The sequence below is a fragment of the Cordyceps fumosorosea genome (genome assembly GCF_001636725.1).
Source record: "Cordyceps fumosorosea ARSEF 2679 chromosome Unknown scaffold_17, whole genome shotgun sequence".
Lineage (NCBI taxonomy): Eukaryota > Fungi > Ascomycota > Sordariomycetes > Hypocreales > Cordycipitaceae > Cordyceps > Cordyceps fumosorosea.
The window spans coordinates 246,806-267,211 of NW_017387317.1; the positions used below are offsets into that span (position 1 = coordinate 246,806).

Below are 20,406 nucleotides of genomic sequence, written 5' to 3' on the forward strand. Positions count from 1 at the left end.
CCTTCCCAGTCCCTACAACCCTTCCTCCCACACTCCCCGCATCGTACTAGTCAACTTGTATCATAGCATGGGAACCAGCGCCGAATCACAGCAAACCCACATCCTCGCCGCCAAACCGGACGGTGCCCGTCTCGCCACCGAGAGCCCGGCGCCCGTCTGGGAGGATATCAGCTCCCGGAAGCGCGCCCTTCTCAGCGCCTCCATCCCGGAGGAGTGGCGCGTGCCCGCCGACCTGCTCCCGCCGGCCTCGCAGGACGACGTCACCTCCTGGCCCTCCGCCTCCGGCTGGTTCACCCCGGATGAGCTCTCCATCACCGAGCAGACGGCCACGGAGCTAGTCGTCGGGCTGGCCTCCGGGGCGCTCACCTGCGAAGCTGTGACGCGCGCCTTTTGCAAGCGCGCCGCCGCCGCACATCAGCTGGTGCGAACCTCCTTTTCTTCGTTGCACAACCCCCTCCCCGGCGGACCCCGACTCATAGAAAGTACAGGTCAACTGCCTCTCCGAGACGTGCTTCGAGCGCGCCCTCGCCACCGCCCGCTCCCGCGACGCGCACCTCGCCCGGACCGGCCGCCCCGTCGGCCCGCTGCACGGGCTGCCCGTCTCCCTCAAGGACAACTTCCAGCTCGCGGGCCTGGACTCGACGGTGGGCTTCGCGTCGCACGTCGGGGACGCGGCGGCGGCGGACTCGACGCTGGCGCGGGTGCTGGAGGCGGCCGGTGCCGTCTTCTACGTCAAGACCAACGTGCCGACGGCGATGATGATGGCCGAGACGGTCAACAACGTCTTTGGTCGCACGCTGAACCCGCGCAACCGGAGGACCACGAGTGGTGGGAGCTCCGGTGGGGAGTCGGCGCTGCTGCTGCTCCGGGGCAGCCCGCTAGGCGTGGGGACTGACATCGGTAAGCTACCTCCTCCCCTCTCTCTCTAACTACTGGGAGTAATTTTCCTACGATCTTGTCTTGGCCCTGGCTGAGATTTGTGAGGTCAGGCGGATCCCTGCGAATACCCGCCGCGTGCACCGGGTTATTTACCCTCCGGCCGTCCGCCGGCCGCTTCCCCGTCCGCGACTGCCGCTCCGGCATGCCCGGCCAGGAGGGCGTCCTCTCCGTCAATGGCCCCATGGCGCGCACCCTCCCCGACATCACCCTCTACAGCCGCGTCGTCGTTTCCAGCCGCCCCTGGCTCCTTGACGCCAAGTGCCTCCCGCTCCCCTGGCAGCACCCGCCGCCCGCCCTCCCCGCGAAGCTCCGGGTCGGCGTCATGTGGGACGACACGCTGGTCCTTCCCACGCCACCCGTCACCCGGGCCCTGCACCAGACCGTCGCCCGGCTGCGCGGCGCGGGCCACGAGGTGGTGGGCTGGCGGCCGACGGACATGCTGCGCGGGCTGACCATGATTGGGCAGTTCTTCGTGGCGGACGGCGCGGCGGCGATCCGGCAGCAGCTGACCCAGACGGGCGAGCCGTGGCGGCCGGAGATGGCGGCGTACCGGGATGCGCGCCCGATGACGGTGCTGGACGTGTGGCGGCTGCAGACGGAGCGCACGGCGTTTCAGAACGAGAACCTGGATAGCTGGCGGGAGGCCGGGCTGGACGCGCTGCTGCTGCCGACGACGCCGTACGTGACGCACCGGCACAGCGGGACCAGACACGGTGAGGCCGATCTCCTGCCCTTGTTGATCTTTCAAGCTAATGTGTTTGTATGGTCTAGTTGCGTACACTGCCGTGTTCAACATCCTGGACGTCTCAGCCGTCTCCTTCCCGACGAGGTTGACGGTGGATAGGAGCGTCGACGTGGTCGGGCAGGACTACGAGCCGCTGAGCGACACCTGCGAGGCGATCAACGCCGAGTACGACCCGGAGCTGCTCGACGGGATGCCGATCAGTTTGCAGCTCGTGGCTGGCAAGCTCGAGGAGGAAAAGCTCCTGGGCATGACAGAGATGGTGCTGCAGGCTCTGGCGGAGTAGATGTCAGTGGTGGATGCATCATTGTATATACATCCATGCACTCGTGTTTTGTTTCCATCTCTACTAAAATTGGGGAAGTATTGTACATGGTGAAGAACTAGAGAAAGAAGAATGAAAAAAAAAAAAAAAAAAAAAAAAAAAAAAAAAAAAAAAAAAAAAAAAAAAAAAAAAAAAAAAAAAAAAAAAAAAAAAAAAAAAAAAAAAAAAAAAAAAAAAAAAAAAAAAAAAAAAAAAAAAAAAAAAAAAAAAAAAAAAAAAAAAAAAAAAAAAAAAAAAAAAAAAAAAAAAAAAAAAAAAAAAAAAAAAAAAAAAAAAAAAAAAAAAAAAAAAAAAAAAAAAAAAAAAAAAAAAAAAAAAAAAAAAAAAAAAAAAAAAAAAAAAAAAAAAAAAAAAAAAAAAAAAAAAAAAAAAAAAAAAAAAAAAAAAAAAAAAAAAAAAAAAAAAAAAAAAAAAAAAAAAAAAAAAAAAAAAAAAAAAAAAAAAAAAAAAAAAAAAAAAAAAAAAAAAAAAAAAAAAAAAAAAAAAAAAAAAAAAAAAAAAAAAAAAAAAAAAAAAAAAAAAAAAAAAAAAAAAAAAAAAAAAAAAAAAAAAAAAAAAAAAAAAAAGCGTCGCAGAGCTAAGGCGGACCAACCCGGCTGCATGAGCCATCGTCATGGAGCTCCCATCGCCTGCATAGAGAACGAGGATGCATGACAGGGCGAGCTATATTGTGGTTACTGCTTCCCGGTTTATGCCGGGAAAGTCGCCGCAAAAATAACGCCGCCCGCATTTCTCTGTACGTACAGTAACTACGCATTCGTCGCATAATCAAGCCGCCATGGTTCAGCTGCGGACAATTACTTGGAGATGATCAGCAGACGAGTTGCCAGCCCGTCAGCGCCCAAGACGTATTTTTGTATCATGAGGGCGTACTGTTAGAATGAAGCAACCATCGACAGCAGTCTCAAAAGCATGTGCTGGCAGGTTCCTCTTCTTGCAGGTTCCTTGGCTCTTCTGACCTGCCATCCATGCGTTCGCGTGTCTGGGACACCCACACACACACAGCATGCTCCAATATGTATGTATGTATGTATGTATGTATGTGTGTATGCATGTATGCATGACTTACTCCCGGATGAGGAGGCAGGCACATTCACCAAAAGACTAAGAAACAGGCCACGCATGGGTGACGACACGATTCCAGAAATAGATGGATTGTCAAGCCTCACTCCGAATTCCAGCCAACGGCAAGCTAGAACCAGGCCCCATGTACTTGTTTCTTCCATCTCCCCTGCCCGCCTCAACAGGTATTGATTCCAAAGGGAGACCAGAAACCCCGCGCCGGCTCTGGCCACTCACAAGCCCGGCCGATGCTCCGCCCCGGCTCTGAGGAGGGGCAACCGAGTTGGAGATGGGCCGTCCTTGTGCCGAAACGGGAGGTGGGTGTGGAATCCAGGTACCTTAGTTAGCCACCCGTCGAGCATGTATTTCCAACTAGCAATAACTAACGAGTTGTACATTTGCTTTGCTCCGTCAACTGTTAGCTTCTTGTGGTGGGCTTCACTGTGGAGAAAGAAGCTTCCTCGTGCAGGTTGTCACCTGTGAACTAGCTCTGGGTCTAGAATACCTTTCCCGACCGTGAAAGATACTTGTAGTTTCAAGCAAATGTTGCGCTGAATTGCTTGTCTCCAAAGTACAACCGGCACGCACAGCTTCCACGCCCTATTCGTATCTTGAACCGGCAGCCGCGGGAAGACTACTGGCAACTAACTATGTTACTAGTCCACAGCTTATAGCTTCGAGAGAGAGACAAGTTCCCACTGCTCTTTGTGCGCATCTAGATTACCAACCCCATCTAATCATCTTCCGCGTCGTCTTTCCAACTAGTTTAAAGCATTCCCATCGCCTCGAAACCCCCCATCGTCCAGAATTGCCACTAGCCACCTCTTTCTCTCTCTCTCTCCGTTGCCAACTCATACGCCAGTCAATATGCCTGCCGTCAAAGAGGCCTTTGCTGCTCAGCAACTCGCAGATGATTACGAGTCGTCTTCCCCCTTCGTCATGACCTCTGCCGACTCCGCGACGCCCCGCAAGATGCCAACGATCCAGCGCCTCGACATCATCGACATTCGCGGCGCCCAGGTCGACTTCAACCTCAAGGAGGACATTACCGGCCGTCTGAACCCCGTCAGCGGCCACCGAACGCTCCCGACGATGCTGCTGTACGACGAAAAGGGCTTGCAGTTGTTTGAGGATGTATGTCATTGTCATTCTTGCTGAAGCCCGTCTTGCACCGCTTTTCCCTTTGCCTGAAGTGGATTCCCAGGCAAAGGTCCTGTCCCAACCATTCTTTCTTTCCCCGTCCCGAATGGGCAACGTTAATTTATTTATTTGTTTATTTTTTGCCGCCTGGAAATAATCATCTTAACCGTGCCTCAGATTACATATCTGGACGAATACTATCTTACAAACTACGAAATTGAGCTTCTCAAGAAACACGCCGCCGAGATGGCCAGCCTCATCCCGGCTGGCGCCATGCTTGTCGAGCTTGGAAGCGGGTAAGAGGATAACAGACGACCCCTCCTTCTTCATTCGTCTTGACATGATCAATCGCTAATTCCGAGTCCTCACCCCCTTCAGCAATCTGCGCAAGATTTCCCTCGTCCTCGATGCCTTTGAAAAGATTGGCAAGCCCATCGATTACTACGCGCTCGACTTGTCAGAGCAAGAACTGCAGCGCACGCTTTTGCAGATCCCCGACTACAAGCACGTCCGTAGCCATGGACTCTGGGGCACATATGACGACGGCAAGGACTGGTTGAAGCAGTTTGCCCATGATGATCGCAGTATTGTCATCATCCACCTCGGCTCCAGCATTGGTGCGTAAAGCTGCACCTGCGATAGAATAGTATTTGGCCGTCTCTTCCTCTGTTGGCTGACACCAGTCTAGGAAACTTTTCGCGTGACGAGGCCGGCGCGTTCCTGCAAGGCTTCGCCCAGGTCATGAAGCCGACAGACTCTGTCATCATTGGCATCGATTCGTGCTGCGACCCGGACAAGGTCTAGTGAGTGTCCTTTATGCTTCTTGTATCTTTTACGTACTTTCATCATTGCTAACCCGCTTCCAGCCATGCATACAATGGCAAGTTTAAGATTGAATGAAGCTGTGATGGAACCAGACTAACTAACACGGAAACCCTAGATTCCGAGGGTGTCACTCACAAGTGAGCCAGTCACTCCCCCCCTCTGCCCAGATACATGCAAACTAATCCCTCCAGTTTCATCCACAACGGCCTTCGCCACGCCAACGACATCTACGGCACCGAGGTCTTCCACCTGGAAGACTGGAAAGTCATTGGCGAGTTCATCTACGACGAGGACGGCGGCCGCCACCAGGCCTTCCTCTCGCCCACCAAGGAGGTCACCGTCCTCGGCACCACCATCAAGCAAGCCGAGACGCTCAAGATTGAGCAGAGCCTCAAGTACTCGCAGGTCGGCGTCGAGAAGCTGTGGCGCGCCGCTGGTCTCAAGGAGGTGAAGCGCTGGCGCCGCGGCGACGACTACGGTGCGTGCCATTCCCCCTGCCCTTCCAATCGAGACACCCTCATATACTGACCAGCCGTCAGGCCTTCATCTACTCCAAAAGACCGACCTCCCCTTCAGCTCCCTCCCCTCGCAGTACGGCAGCGTCCTGCCCACCCTCCAAGACTGGTCCGCCCTGTGGCAGGCCTGGGACGTCGTCACCAAGGGCATGCTCTCCTCGCGCGCCCTCCAGTCCCGCCCCATCAAGCTGCGCAACGCCTGCGTCTTCTACCTCGGCCACATCCCGACCTTTCTCGACCTGCAGCTCTCCAAGGTCACCGGCTCCCCATCCACGGAACCCGCCGCGCTCTACCAGTCCATCTTTGAGCGCGGCATCGACCCGGACGTCGACAACCCGGAGCACTGCCACGCGCACTCGGAGATTCCCGACGAGTGGCCCCCCGTCGAGGACATCGCCGCGTACCAGGCCCGCGTGCGCGCCCGCCTCGCTGACTTGTACGGCGAGGGGGAGAGCATGCCCCGCAGCGTGGCGAGGGGCGTCTGGGTGGCGTTTGAGCACGAGGCGATGCACCTGGAGACGCTGCTGTACATGATGCTGCAGAGCGACCGGACGCTGCCGCCGCCGCACGCACCGGCGCCGGACTTTGCGGCGCTGGGCGCGGCGGCGCGGAGGGCGCGCGTGCCCAACGCCTGGGTGGACGTGCCGGCGCAGACGCTCACGGTCGGCATGGACGACCCGGAGGACGGCACGGACCCGAGCGTGCCGTTCGGCTGGGACAACGAGAAGCCCTCGCGGCGCCGCGATGTGCACGCCTTCCAAGCCAAGGCGCGGCCCATCACCAACGAGGACGTAAGTCTGGCCCCCGGATTACCGACCGACCCCATCTAATCAAAGGTCGTGTTAGTACGCGGACTACCTGTACAGCACCAAGAACGGCGCCATCCCCGCATCGTGGGCCATCCGCGAAGAGGCCGGTAGTAGCCCGGTGCTGAACGGCGCGGGCCGCTCTGAGTACCCGATGCAGCCGTACTTGCGGGACAAGGCGGTGCGCACCGTCTACGGGCTCGTGCCGCTGCAGCACGCGCTCGACTGGCCCGTGGCCGCCTCGTACGACGAGCTGGCCGGCTGCGCCGCCTGGATGGGCGGCCGCATCCCGACCGCCGACGAGGCCCAGAGTGTCTACGCCTTTGCCGAGCAGCAGAAGGAGGAGGCGTCCATGCACAGCAAGCTGTCCAACCGGGTCCCGGCCGTGAACGGGTGAGTCTTTCCTTCCCTCTTTCTCTCTTCCTTTTCTTTCCTCCCCCCCCCATATCATGCTGACAGGTCGCAGCCACCTGGTCAACGACGGCGTCGAGGAGACACCCCCAAGCTCAGCAGCAGCGCAGGTCAATGGCAGCAGCAGCACCACCACCACCACCACCCCGCTGTACATTGACCTGGACGGTGCCAACGTCGGCTTCAAGACGTGGCACCCGCAGCCCGTCACGGCCGCCGGCGACGCGCTGGCCGGGCGGGCGGGCATGGGCGGCGTCTGGGAGTGGACCAGCACGCCGCTGGCCCGGCACGACGGCTTCGAGCCCATGCCGCTGTACCCGGCCTACACGGCCGACTTCTTCGACGGCAAGCACAACGTCGTGCTCGGCGGCTCCTGGGCCACCCACCCGCGCATCGCGGGGCGCCGCAGCTTCGTCAACTGGTACCAGCGCAACTACCCGTACGCCTGGGCCGGCGCCCGGCTCGTCCGCGACCAGCTCTAGGGCATACAGGACGGGGGTCCTTGACTTGAACTGATGTTGTTGGGTGTTGCTGGACAAGAGGAGGTTGCTTGGTTGTTTGTTGAAATGTGGTATTTGATCTAGGCTTCTTGTCTTCTAGTTCTCTGCTTCCTTCCTTCTCTGTTAGGAGAGGCTCAATTGTCCCGCGTCGCCGTGCTACATGGAGCGACATCTTTGTTTCCTCTACTGCTCCGTGACGCCAGGATATTGCAACTCTCCGCCGGCACTCCAGCGACGCCCCACGCGTCCCTGACATTTGTGCCTGGCGCACTTGTATCTTGTTCTTTATTTCCCCTTCCCGTATTCTCCTCAGCTATTCAAGCTGCCGTAAATCTCCAGTAGCTGTTCGAACACGTAGCTCGGTAGGTGGACGCCGTTTTCGGTGATGAGGTTCGAGATGAGTTCGGGGGGCTGCCAGTCGTTAGGACATACCGAAACACACGGACACATGCAAAGATCAAACTCACAGTGTAATCGACAGCGTCCACCGGCTGCTTGCTCGGCCCCTCGGTGGTAAAGTCGAGGACGTGCTGCTCAAAGCCAATGTCGCGCTGGTCCAGCGGGAACTTGCGCGCAAACTTGTGCGTCTCCGCCGCCACGTAGAACGGCACGTGCGCGCGGCTCGCCAGCTGCGCAATCTGGAACGTGCCTATCCTCGAGATGATGCCGCCGTTCTGCGCCACCGCCTCCGCGCCGACCAGCACCATGTCCACCTGGCGCAGCAGCCCCATCGCGTGACCGACCGCCGCGCCCGGGATCTCCGCCACGGGGATGCCCTTGCCGCGGAGCTGCCCGACCACCGCGTCGCTCTCCTCGGCGCGCGCCGAGTCGCGCACGTAGATGACGCGGAACTTGCCCGGCCCGTTGCGGGCGGCGCGCTCCAGCACGGCCAGCACGGAGCGCGAGTTGCCGTGGGTCAGCACGGCCTTGCCCTCGGTGATGAAGCGGAAGCCGGCTTCGGCGACGCCCGCGCGGGCGGCGACGGCCCGCGCGGCGAAGAGCCGCCCGTTGCGCAGTAGGTGCTGGCGGACGGCGTCGAAGCTGGTGCCGGCGCCGCTGCTGCCGTTTTGGGGTGCTTTGAGGGAGGCGACGAGGTACTGCAGGAAGAGGTCGGTGCCGGCGGTGAGGGGAACGGGGTTCTCGACTGAGGCCTTGAGGCGGTCGCAGTGCGCCTTGACCGTGTCGAGGGTCTCGAAGACGGTGGTCGAGGGCACCGAGTTGAGCAGCTCGATGAGGGACTCGATGGCGGCGACGGGCTTGGTCAGGTCGGGATCCTGCGCGAGGAGGTTTCGGTACGTCGATACGATGCTACCGGGGGGGTTAGGCTGGTAGGTGGGGAGGAGTACAGAGGGGAGGATGACGTACTCGAACTCGGTCTGGTTGTGATGCCTGCGCAAGGGTAGAGTTGTTGTGCTGGCGCCGTCGGCCGCTGTCTATTGTCAGTCGCGGGGATGGTGAAGGCGGGTAGTGGCGAGTCGGACGAACCAGCTGCTGTGTCAGTCGCCATTATGGCAATGTGTGGGAGACGACGTGAAGCACGATGAGGGCTTCGCTCGTCGCGGGATGGATGTTGTTTGTGGAGGAGAATTAATGAAATTTTGGCTGAGTCACTGACTGCATCGCGACAGATTAGATTTTGGTGGTGGTTTGGTGGGGTCCAGAATGGCGGGGTAAAGAAAGCACAGTACACAGTCAGTCTCTTGCGCTTGGGCTAAGGAATTTCGCGGGATGAAAATTCAAAATTTGTAATGAAAAAAGAGCCTCTGTGTTAGATACGTATGCTTTAGATTGAATTTTTTCTTTCTTTCGGATTTTAATTCTTGTGCCAGGCAACAAACAGGAACATGTCGAATCAGGCGCGCTTCGGCATTGTTAGTGCTTGGCTTTGGGAAGTTCATTACAGGGGACATGAACGCTATAAACAAAATGGAGCGGATGCGGCCATTTGAAACAACTACAGGGGGGTGGGATCGCTATAAACTTTTGAATTACAGTGCACCCCGCGGCGCAATTCTCCTCCATCCTCCATCAAGGTCATCGCTCTGATCCGTGGACATGGTTCGTTCGGGTTTATGTTCTGGGACGATGATACAGAGGGTCAAGAATATAATACCATTGTAGTGACACTTTCCCTTCATTAATTTTCCTTTCAATTAAGTCTCTTGAGGAGCAACCTGAGCCTCCTCACCGAGATCTTCCAGCCCTAAACAGATGCTAATACACTATTATGCCAATGAGAAAACGTGCGATCTGATGAGACATGCTGCGACGGTTTGGAAGTCTCTTTTGTTTATTACTCACATTGAAGATATTGGTGCGGCTGTGACCCAAGTGGTTAACGGCACGGACAGAAGAGTCCGCCTGCAGGTGAGACTTACATCCGGGCTGTAGATGATGGGAGTTTGCACTCTGCCTGCCACTGAGTCTACCCCTCTTCGGCGTTGGAGATGCTCCATTACGCAAGACATAAGGACAGCATGTAGATGAAAGGATCGAGAGGGGTAGTGCATCGAATGTCTTAACCTTCTGCAGAGGCCAGGCTGATGATCTCTACGCACAAGGTCCAGGCTCGCACCCAAAGATAAGAGCATCGACAAAGGAGCAGCCAAGATGACGAGCAGTACAAGAAAGAAAAGCAAGTAACAAAAGATACTTTTCAACTACTGGAGAAGATTATTGAATCCATCATAGTGCTTACTGGATCAATGAGAGGTCACCGGTGCGCCCTGCAGGTAATGCTAGACCAGTAACTTGCATGCATTGTCGTCTATCGGGAGATTGGGACTATGCATTATTATGCAGCAGAATCAATAATGAATCTTGACAGTCAATAGCAAAGTGGAGCAAAAGGCATATGATGAGATGAATGCGGCTCTATATGCAGAAGATGGTGAGATGAATACAGCTCTATATGCAAACGATGATGAGATGAATAATACAGCATTTTATACAGATACGACTGTGGAGCAAAATTGCTTCACCGTAACCAGCGCCCGAGTCTCTATTAGTAATTATACATCATTTATTATCGTGAGATATTCTCCTGCTGCCAGGGATGTAATCGACGAATATCCTCAGGGCAATCGCCAGGGGAACGAGAATAGCCCACGCAAGATAGCCCCATAAGATCTGGCCCCTGACTCCCACGGCAAAGATGACCGTCGAAACGGCTGGTACAAACGATCTGGCGATACTAGCGCTCGTCATGGAGAGGCCGTTCATGGTGGCCATGACCTGGCGACTGGGTGACGCATCGTTGATAGCCAGCTGCGCGCTGGTGAAGCCCATGGACACGCCGGGTCCGATGACGGCGAGAAGACCTCCGATAACCCACGCCCAGGCCATGGCAGACTGGGCGCCGCAGCGGAGGAATACACTGAGGAGCACGATGCCGCAGAAGAAGGACTGGTAGGCCGTCGCGCACAGCTTTAGTAGGCTCCTGGTGCCAAAGCGACGCTGCAGTAACGGGAACGCAAAAATGAGCCAGACGGCCTGACTTGCCCCTTGGACCGCCATGTAGATGGAGATTTGTGACGAAGAGAAGCCAGTGCCTCCAATGGCAACGGGGGTAAATAGAAAAACTGGTGTGAGGGCCGAGACTGCGAATGCAAGGAGCATAAAGTGCGTGTAGACCCAGATGGTGATGGCGACCTTGGGGGCTGTGAGAAGCTCTCGCATAGACATAGCTTGGGGGGCAGCGGGCTTGCTTCCATTAGAAGAAGCGACGGATTCATCGGTCGGTTTGAGAGTCTCCTCCAGGAAGAAAGCGCTGACGAGGATGCCAACGATGCCGATCGCTGTCAGGACCAGGCCGACGAGGGCGTAGGGAAACCTTTCAAAGAAGGCGACGCCCTTGAAGATTTTCGGATACTGTGCGACCGGATCGGCAAACACGCCGCCGATGAGCGGGCCGAGTGTGGTACCGATGTTATTCGCGAACCCGAACCAGCTGTACGCGATGGCCTCGTTCTCGGGTGTGCAGTGCTCGAACAGCATCGTCCGCATCACCAGTCTCGACCCGGAGAAGACGCCTGCCAGACAACGGAACAGAATCATCTGCGGGATCGTCGTGGCCATAGTGTACGCCATGGTCGACGCCATCATGCCCGTCAGGGTGATGATCATGACGGGCTTGCGGCCGACCGAGTCGGCGACGCGGCCCCAGACGATGAGGACAAAGATCTGGACGACGGAGAAGAGTGACTCGATGAGGCCGCTGTAGAAACCGACGTCGGCGTCGGCCAGGCGGCCGTTGCGCTGGACCATCTGGGCGACGAAGGGGAAGATGGCGAAGAAAGCAACGGGCTCCATGGTGCGGGCGAAGCAGAGGAGGAGGATCTGCAGCTTGGGAAGCGTCCGGATGGCTTCCGAGGTGGTGAGCGGCGGCGGCGGCCGGGAAGAGACGGCGCCATCTTCGAGATGAGGATGAGGATGAGGATGAGGATGAGGATGAGCCGATGTGGTGGCGTTGGGATCTGAACTGGGATCTGAGCTAGGAACGTCATGGCTTCGGCTGGCAGCAGCGGCGAGAAGAGGCGTCGTCTCTGTTAATTCTGGAGATGATGGCCTGCCGCCATTGGCATTGTCGTTCTGACAGTTGTTGTCTGGGGTAGGAGACATGGCAGACTAGAAAGGCAAACAGCAAACAGGTGATGTTTACCGTGAAGTGCCATTCGAAGAAGAGTGAGCAGGAAGAAGAAGGTGTCAGAGTCAGACAGTGCTTGCAGAAGATTCACGAGTGGACAAGTCCAGTGGGCGGAATGTTCCCCGATTGGCAAGGAAGGTACGGATACGGATATGTAGCACGCGAACAACCTCCTTCCTTGCTGCTATCCAGACCCTGCTCGATATGCTGCAATCGGGGTTATTCTTTTTCAGAGGCAAACGCGACTAGCCGCGATTTAGCAACGGTCCAACTCGTTGTGAGTGAGACATGACATGGTGAAAGACATGGCATGGACGGAAGGGCAAGACATGACATGACAGACGATACTGCGACAAGACAGACAGAGCATGACTAACGCAAGACGGCGACAAGTTGAGCAACGCATCACAGCATCACAATAGGCTTAACCACTGTTGATTGGTAACACAGGACGGGTTTTGTTACCTTGATACATGACTCAACCAGTCAACCGCGCAAGAGTAGCTGGCAGTGGCACCCTGAGGGCAAGGGTACAGGGAATAGCGAGCAGCTGAACTGGAGACTTCGCTGATCAGAATGAAGTCATACCGATCCCAACGGGCCAATAGCCGGCTAACTTGGTATGTCTGCTTTGATTAATGTCTTGGGGACAAAAAGACAAGAATGACTAATAGTATTTTAGTAAATTTTCCGAGAATGCCACATTCATGTTTATTATATTCCAATTGGGGAAAAAGGCCTCGTGCCAGTTCAGTGCAGGCACTGTGAGACAGTGCTCTGGCCTTTGCGGAGAGACAGAACCCTGGTTCAAATCTCCAAATCTCGCAATTGGGCTGCAATTGAGGCTGTCTCAGCAAGGATGTATTGCATACGGATCATATATACAGAAAAGCAAGCCTGCTGCATCACGTCTCCATCGGCAGTTCAGATCCCAGCCGCCCTCGGACAATCCACCGTGCAGGCTTGCGCAATATTGCATCGCTGCAGCCGCAAGATGCAGCCATTGTACCCATTGGCCTGCGCGGCCCAGCAGGAGAGACACCCAAGAATGCGGGAATTGAAGCTAATTGCTGCAGGATATCCTGTTCAGCTCTGCATCTTCACTCAGCTGATCCACAGAAGGGTCTTGCGTCCAAGACAACGAGAGCGGCCCGCAGATGAGGGAGGAAAGGCATAGCGCGAGACATGCAGCTCGCCTCAAAATATGCAGTGTGCAGTATTCATACAGACTGATGGCTGACGTGACATCGCGGCCCGGGACGATTCCTTGTGTTGGGCAACCAATATGCTGCGTCTTGCTATCAGAATGCCCATAAAGTTGTCGCTCTTCTCCGTGCCTGCCTCTCAGACTTTCAATCTCAATCTGCTTCTCTATCGCTGGTCGAGCTCCTCTCCTACCGCCCTCATTCTATCCGAGACTGACAAGAATGCCGACCACAATCATCATCGGATCCCAATGGGGTGACGAGGGCAAGGGCAAGCTGACCGACATCTTTTGCTCCAAAGCTGATATTGTTGCCCGTGCGGCCGTGAGTAGAATCCCAATCTTGTTGATGAGGCCTGTCTGCCCCTCCCCTCGTAGCCATTGCCAAAGACTTCATCCTTCGATACCTCATCTACACGCCTACTGACCAACTCATCCTACCTCCCAGGGCGGGCACAACGCTGGACACGTCGTCCAGGCCAACGGAATCTACCACAACTTCCGCCTCCTCCCCTCCGGGCTCATGGTCCCCAAGTGCCTCGCCCTCATCGGCACCGGCGTCGTCTTCCACATCCCGACCTTTCTGCAGGAGCTCGCCGACCTGATCCGCGAGGGCGTGCCCGACGCCGCCGAGCGCGTCTTCGTCTCCAATCGCTGCCACGTCAACTTTGACCTGCACGCCGCCGTCGACGCCGCCCAAGAGGAGGAGCTCGCCGGCCGCGCCGTCGGCTCCATGCGCCGCGGCATCGGCCCCTGCTACGGCACCAAGGCCGTCCGCAGCGGCGTCCGCCTCGCCGAGATCTTCGACGAGGCCGCCTTTGAGGACAAGCTGCGCCGGCTGGCCGACGGGTTTCGTAAGCGCTTCGGGCCCCTGCTCAAGTATGACGTGGAGGACGAGATCGCGCGCTTCCGGGGTTACAGGGAGGCGATAGAGAAGCATGTGGTGGACGGCGTGCTGTTCATGGCGCGCGCGGAGGAGAGGGGCGCGAACATTGTAGTGGAGGGCAGCCAGGCCATCCTGTTGGACATTGACTACGGCACGTACCCGTACGTCACGAGCTCGAGCGCGGGGCTGGGCGGTGCCATCTCCGGCCTGGGGCTGAACATCCGCTGCGTCAAGGAGGTTATTGGCGTCGTCAAGGCGTAAGGCATTCAGCTCACCCAACACGGTTGTTGTCGGAAGACTAACAGGACGCAGCTACACGACCCGGCTCGGCCCCGGAGGGTTCCCGACCGAGGACTCGGGCGAGGTCGGAAAACACCTGCAAGAGCTCGGCGGCGAGTACGCCGCGGTGATAGGCCGCAAGCTGAGAGTCAGTATACCCGGAACCCGTACTATACTTCACGTCTAATCCCGGCGCGTAGTGCGGATGGCTCGACCTCGTGGCCCTGCGCTACTCGTGCATGGTCAACCACTACGACAGCCTGCAGCTCAGCAAGATTGACGTCCTCAGCACCTTCGAGACCATCAAGGTCGGCATCGCCTACCGCGACCGCGAGACGGGCAAGGAGATCGCGTCCTTCCCGGCCAACCACGCCTTGCTCGAGCGCGTCGAGGTCGTCTACGACGAGCTGTCCGGCTGGAACACGCGCATCGCCAAGCTGCGCGACTGGTCCGAGCTGCCCAACGAGGCCCAGGACTACGTCAAGTACATTGAGCGCTTCGTGGGTGTAAAGGTAAGTTAACCCCAGTTGCATAGATGTGCTATCTTCTTTTTTTCTGTCTCAGCAGAATTAACAAGGACTATATAGATCAAGTGGATTGGAACCGGCGCCGAGCGAGAGGACCTAATTACGCGGGAATAACTTTATCGGTGCATTGCTGCCTCGAATGGAGATGAGATGAGATTGTCTTGCTTTTCTGGCTTGTATGGCCTTGTGGGCAAACTATTTAGCAGCCCAACCTGAAATGAGAACATCTCTCTCGAGCTTTAGTAGGGCTGCATGATGGGTGAAGACTGAACGAAGCAATGTCGTAATTTTCAGTTGGGTAGATGACTGGAAAACAATAGTATCGACACTGATACAGTGTACTGACTACTCTTATAAAGCGCATGAGCGAACTTTCCCTGTCGCAACGCCGCAGGTTGTAGGGTGCAGGGTAGGCTGATTGCTACTCCATCCAAACTTGAACTTTCGACGTGTCGGTGTATTAACTTTTATGTTTCTTGCCTAGTCAAACCCCGTTTCATATATCCGATATGCCTTGATACGTGTTTCCCATGCCTCCCCCCAAGGCGATACCACAGGAGGACGCCAGCCATCGGCCGCGGAAAACAACCGTCCAGGTACGCACGCATGAGGACCCAAGTCGCATCTGGACAAGGTGAGGGTCGTTTTCGGAATTTTCGGATTTCCAGTGCGATTTTACCTTTCTCCTAGAAGCTGCCCCGCCGCCCGCGGAATCTGCGTTTGTGCTGGGAGGGCGGCACCCGTAAGGCGTTTGGGGGGACCGGATCATGAACAAGGCGAGAAAGCCTGCCACAGTCGGATACCGACGAGCTTACACTCCAATATTGAGTAGTTTTTTGTTCTTTTCCGTAATCAAAGAAGAACCGTATCACCGAGCATCCACAGGGTTGGCCGGAAGGCCGGAACCAACAAGCGCTTAGGGAGGCGAGCTTCGGCGCGTCAGCCGAGCAGGACAGCACGCCGACACAGGCCATCTGCAATCATGATGGCTTCGCATCCTTCTTTGCCAGCGCGACTTTCGGTCTATCCGCCACCAGAGACTACGCCGGTTTGCAGTGCCCGCCTTCCAACCATATTTGACATATACCCAAGTCTCAGATGTGCCACCATCGCCAGGAAGGAGGCCTCTATCTATGCATCACGGGCGGGTAAAGGCGGGGAGCAATGCAGAACCCCAGATGGGGTCCATGTCATCGCACTGACAGGCTAAAAAAGACCTGGTGTAAGCGAGCCTCAGGTACGGATACCACCGAGCGCGGCATTACCGGTGTGTTCCAACCCCTTCGTCTCAGATGTATCGCAATACAATGTCCAATCAAAGCGCACCAAGTGTGGGCGCGTCCATGCTTGCCATACTATGCCCCATTGGCAGCAATACCGATGGAATACATTCTGCTATCGGAAGTCGGGAATATGTTGACGATGCGGATTGACTCGTGCGATGAATCGCATTTCGGCCAACCGTCGCTGGAAGCCCTTGTCGTGCGTTGAAACCATCTAATGTCTAACAATGGCTTTGCCGTCCACAGCAAAGCCTTTATCGTCTTGAAGCATTCTAGCTAGATGGCCGTCGCAAAACTTCATCTCACCTTGGCGCCCTCCTCTCCAGATGCTCAAGTATTAAAGGATGCGCCGCCGACGACGGGATACTCCAGACAACTCACAAACCACTACACATTTTCCGCTTCGAACCCATCTCCACTCCTTCGTCGACCATATTTACTTCTTCTTCTTCTCTTCCTCGCCAGAATGAAAGTCCAAGTTGTCCTTGCTCTCCTAGGGCTAGCCTCGGCCGCGCCGACTCCCCGCCCCGGTGATGAATCGGCCGGCTCCGTGTCTCGTCGGGGTGCCGGCTTCGGCACTAGCTTCCCATTTGGCAGCTCAGGAGACGGCTCCGATCGTTTCGGCGGCGGCGGCTTTGGTGGCGGCGGCTTTGGCGGCGGCGGCGGCTTCAGCAACAGTGGCTTCAGCAACGGTGGCTTCAGCAACGGTGGTGGCGGCTTCAGATCCGGTGGCGGCTTCGGCGGCAGTGGCTTCGGCGGCGGCGGCTTCGGTGGCGGATTTGATGACGATGACGATTTCTTCTTCAAGGCCAGATCGGTTGATGCTGATGGCGCGAGCGAGGCCGAGGAAGAGCCCGCTGCTCCTGCCGAGGTTCCTGCTGAAGTTCCTGCTGAGGTTCCAGCCTCGACCGAGTGCTCAGAGGAGAACTCGGCATAACCTTGATTTTTTTCAATGGTAAGGTTGTGGAATCCATGAGGTCCGTAGTGATTTTAGACCAATGCTGACTCTGCTACAGACTGCAAAGTTTGCCCCAAGATCACATGCTGCGAGAGGCTGTGGTTGGGCCAAACGGGTGTGAAGAATGCTTCTGGGGTTGCTTGAGGACTGGAACCCATCGGTTGTCTAGAGATGATCTTCTGGATAGGAGCCCTCAGAGGCGACTTCACGCACGGGATGTGTACAACAAGTAGCGATGGCCGCTTTCGGGAGAGCGGGAATGAACTGGGTTCATTCTGCGTGTGCTGGTTTCGATGCGCACCAATTCAATATATATTTGTGCTCCACCTATTGATCGTTGAACCGTCATGATGTATTGATGAGATGTATGCATAGAGCTTTCCGGGTGCTCTGCCGTGTAAATGTTTGCTTTCGATAAGTACCGGCGCTCTCTCATCCTCGCTGAGACTATAGCGAGTCTTAGGTGCGCCAAAGTATCACATATCACAGCCGGGGCGAAGATGCGGGCAGCAGCGATGCGAAGGAGCTGGTGCCTGTTGCGAGGATGATGGAGGAGAGAGGCTTTTGGGAGGGAGTCAAGAGAAGTTACAAGTCATCAGGGGCGCAGGAGCTGAGTCAGCTACGGGATCATCGTGCAAACGGAGACCTTTCGGGGCTGTAACTTTCCAGTTCACAAGAATGAATGGAATGTCCTAATTTACTAATGAGACTCTTTATAAGATGTCAGATTCTCCGTTTCATGCAAACAAACGCGTTTGTGTTGGACGTAGTCACCAACCATTGGGTCACCTGTACAGTGGCTTGAGGTCCCCTCCTCTCGGCACCCATGGGCTGGTGGTTATGTGACGATACAGCATCATATCGCCGTCGAATATTCAGCCTTGAAATCTAATCGTCGTCTTCCCAGACGAAGCAGCAACAATCCACGATGGCCGTCGCAGCGGTGCTCGCTGTGCCGGAGTTGCACGAAGCCATCCTCCTCCAAATCGAGATGACCACGCTGCTCATCTCGGCGCAGCGTGCATCTCGACCCTCCCGAGGATGCCTACATATAGTCATTCCGGGATCACTTCTTCCGCCGGAGCGCGAGCTGGCGACGCATGCTCGTCGCGCAGCCGTCCGTCCGCCAGCTCGGCTGCTTCCACAGCGACGAGCGCCACGAGGGCCTCTGGTATGACCTCCGGGACAACGCAAATATCACTGGCACCTGCTCGCGCTGGAGGGCGATGCATCGCCGCTGCGCATGTGCCGGCTCTATGATCTGGTGCAGGAGCGCGCCTGCCGCCACGAGTCGCACTGTTTTTGGTTCCGCGTCCACTGGGCCGTGATGCGGGGGCCGGCCTCATGCGAGGCGAGCCAGGAGTTGGGGACACTACTCTTCGCCCAAGCGAGGGTAGTTGTCGAGTTCGTGGAGGCGAAGCAACCAGCTGCGACCCCCAAGGAGCCAGGAGACTCCGATGTCTTTGACGGCGTTTTCGGTGCGTTGAGCACGAGTCAGTTGAAGTTGTATTGGTAAGCGATGGCAATGAGCGCAGAGTTGAGTGGCCGGATACACACTTGGAAGGAAAGCTCAGCAAATTCGCTGCCGTGTGGGACAAAAATAAGGAGCGTGAAGTGCTAAAACATCGGCTTCTTGTACGGTGGTCTGAGGACGCGATGCTCTATCTCTGTTTTGCTTCCATCTTGGTACTTGTCTAGCTCACTAGGAGCGTCCATGTACAAAACGCCTATTAAGCGTCCAAAGTCGCCGACTTCCATCGTCCTCACCATCCTTGTCAAATGGGAGACGTGGCGACATAGGTCTGCCCGTGAGAGTTCCTCGGTATGGGAAACCGTGAGGGTTCCTCTATAAGTGAACCCGTTCAGAGTACAACTTACATCACCGCGGCCATTTCCGTATGCCATCTCATAGGAGGGAGCGGGCTTGTTGCTTGTGGGCGACTGGCTCGTCATGAGCTCGTCAGGAGATCAGGTCCTTCTTGGCCCCTAACACGACAGCTGAAAATTGTCTTTGGCCGTTGAACCATCAATACACAATCTAATTATAGCTGTAAATCTCAAATCCGAGTTCCATTTTCGCCAATAGCGTCTCGCTGACCTGGTAAACCTGCATCATCTCTGTCGTCTCCGTCACTGGTGGCTCGCCGACCCCCCCCCCCCCCCCCCCCTTGGGCGGCTTGGAGAGTCCCATAAAGCCCTGACTCTGTTCGGCGAATGATAAGATGCCCTCAGTGGGGCTCAGGAGCACAGGCAATTGCGGCTCGGGGGCCGGCTCGGGCGGTTACTCGAGCTTGCGGCAAGCGGCGACGTAGTTGGCCATCCTGGGAGGTCCCATCAACGCCCGGGCACGCATGACCAGAACTCTCTCTTCCTCCTCCTCTTCCGAGTCTGACATTGGGCCGATTGAAGCGCCGGCCATGACGAAGAGGGCGCCTACCAGCCTGGCCTGGCGGGGTGGCCGATTATGGAGCTACTTTACGTTCGGTATGCATGCATGTATGGGGTAGTGCCAACATAGCTGGCTGCGTGGGTGAATCACAGGAGCAGACGCAAGGCAGAAGAAGAGAAACTTGTCACTGTAGACAAGTTATTGATAACGGCGGTCCCTCGTCTTTCGAATGGGCTTGGTAGAAACAAAAAAGCAGAACCTCAAAGCAAAACTTTTTAACTCATCCAAATAAACAAACATACCCGCCATTCTTCTCTTTTGCCTTGGGCCACGGACTCACCTTTGGTATCGAGCTTGCACTACTACTCCGCCCCAAGGGCAAGCTACTTACTCACCGGTTTGAAAATGGTTGGGATGAAAGCTAAAAGCCTTGCGAGGGTGGAAGGGAATTGCCGCGTTGGGGAATGATGCTAACGCGGTGGCGAGAGCTGAGAAGAATCTTACTTCGTTGCAGCCTGGCTCCGCGGTGTCCTCGGGCCAACAATCTCCAGGCGAACGAGTCAGTTAGTCCCCCTTGAAGAGCCGCATCGACCCATCCAGGCACGAACAGTCTGCTTTCTCGTATTATTTCTGTCTCAAGGCGTACTTTTCAGTTGCAAGTCCAGTCGAGGGTTTCGCAGTCCACCATGAGGTTCCTGACTGCCTCATGAGATGCGCGACGATGGCCTTTCACGGGGACCAGCGCGGCTGCAAAATATCCCTACAGATTTCCTACTAGACATTTGGTTGCACAGCCCTCTTTTCAAGATACCAATCAAGCACAGCCGGTTATAATTGTCGAATAATTATTAAAACCCATTTTTCTTTTTTCGCTGATTTATATATCTCAAGTCGGAGGCTCCGTTGTGGTTCGACCAGCTTCCAACCGAAGTTTTTGTCAACACTTCTAAGTTTTTGGTATACCTCCCAG

At 55.9% G+C, this 20,406-nt stretch overlaps 7 protein-coding genes across 7 annotated transcripts; 5 read left to right on the plus strand and 2 right to left on the minus strand.

Moving 5' to 3' along the window:
- Positions 1-67: 67 nt before the first annotated feature.
- On the plus strand, positions 68-1,967 carry ISF_06521 (acetamidase; the record flags this gene model as incomplete). The annotated part of the gene is made up of 4 exons (XM_018850125.1): positions 68-421; positions 480-900; positions 990-1,652; positions 1,711-1,967. 4 exons carry the CDS (start codon positions 68-70, stop codon positions 1,965-1,967), a joined length of 1,695 nt encoding a protein of 564 aa, XP_018702613.1.
- A 1,968-nt stretch (positions 1,968-3,935) lies between these two features.
- On the plus strand, positions 3,936-7,247 carry ISF_06522 (DUF323 domain protein; the record flags this gene model as incomplete). Its single annotated transcript, XM_018850126.1, has 8 exons — positions 3,936-4,202; positions 4,386-4,504; positions 4,587-4,825; positions 4,897-5,011; positions 5,225-5,511; positions 5,573-6,339; positions 6,395-6,747; positions 6,821-7,247. 8 exons carry the CDS (start codon positions 3,936-3,938, stop codon positions 7,245-7,247), a joined length of 2,574 nt encoding a protein of 857 aa, XP_018702614.1.
- A 327-nt stretch (positions 7,248-7,574) lies between these two features.
- Positions 7,575-8,772, minus strand: ISF_06523 (Initiation factor 2B-related protein; the record flags this gene model as incomplete). Its single annotated transcript, XM_018850127.1, has 3 exons — positions 7,575-7,676; positions 7,733-8,694; positions 8,751-8,772. 3 exons carry the CDS (start codon positions 8,770-8,772, stop codon positions 7,575-7,577), a joined length of 1,086 nt encoding a protein of 361 aa, XP_018702615.1.
- Positions 8,773-10,283: 1,511 nt separating this feature from the next.
- ISF_06524 (Major facilitator superfamily transporter) lies at positions 10,284-11,885 on the minus strand (the record flags this gene model as incomplete). The annotated part of the gene is made up of 1 exon (XM_018850128.1): positions 10,284-11,885. One exon carries the CDS (start codon positions 11,883-11,885, stop codon positions 10,284-10,286), a length of 1,602 nt encoding a protein of 533 aa, XP_018702616.1.
- A 1,452-nt stretch (positions 11,886-13,337) lies between these two features.
- ISF_06525 (adenylosuccinate synthetase) lies at positions 13,338-14,920 on the plus strand (the record flags this gene model as incomplete). The annotated part of the gene is made up of 5 exons (XM_018850129.1): positions 13,338-13,439; positions 13,563-14,257; positions 14,313-14,427; positions 14,480-14,791; positions 14,867-14,920. The coding sequence occupies 5 exons, from the start codon at positions 13,338-13,340 to the stop codon at positions 14,918-14,920; spliced, it is 1,278 nt and encodes a 425-aa protein (XP_018702617.1).
- A 1,635-nt stretch (positions 14,921-16,555) lies between these two features.
- On the plus strand, positions 16,556-17,026 carry ISF_06526 (hypothetical protein; the record flags this gene model as incomplete). The annotated part of the gene is made up of 1 exon (XM_018850130.1): positions 16,556-17,026. The coding sequence occupies one exon, from the start codon at positions 16,556-16,558 to the stop codon at positions 17,024-17,026; it is 471 nt and encodes a 156-aa protein (XP_018702618.1).
- A 949-nt stretch (positions 17,027-17,975) lies between these two features.
- ISF_06527 (hypothetical protein) lies at positions 17,976-18,563 on the plus strand (the record flags this gene model as incomplete). The annotated part of the gene is made up of 2 exons (XM_018850131.1): positions 17,976-18,218; positions 18,270-18,563. The coding sequence occupies 2 exons, from the start codon at positions 17,976-17,978 to the stop codon at positions 18,561-18,563; spliced, it is 537 nt and encodes a 178-aa protein (XP_018702619.1).
- Between the last annotated feature and the right edge of the window lie 1,843 nt (positions 18,564-20,406).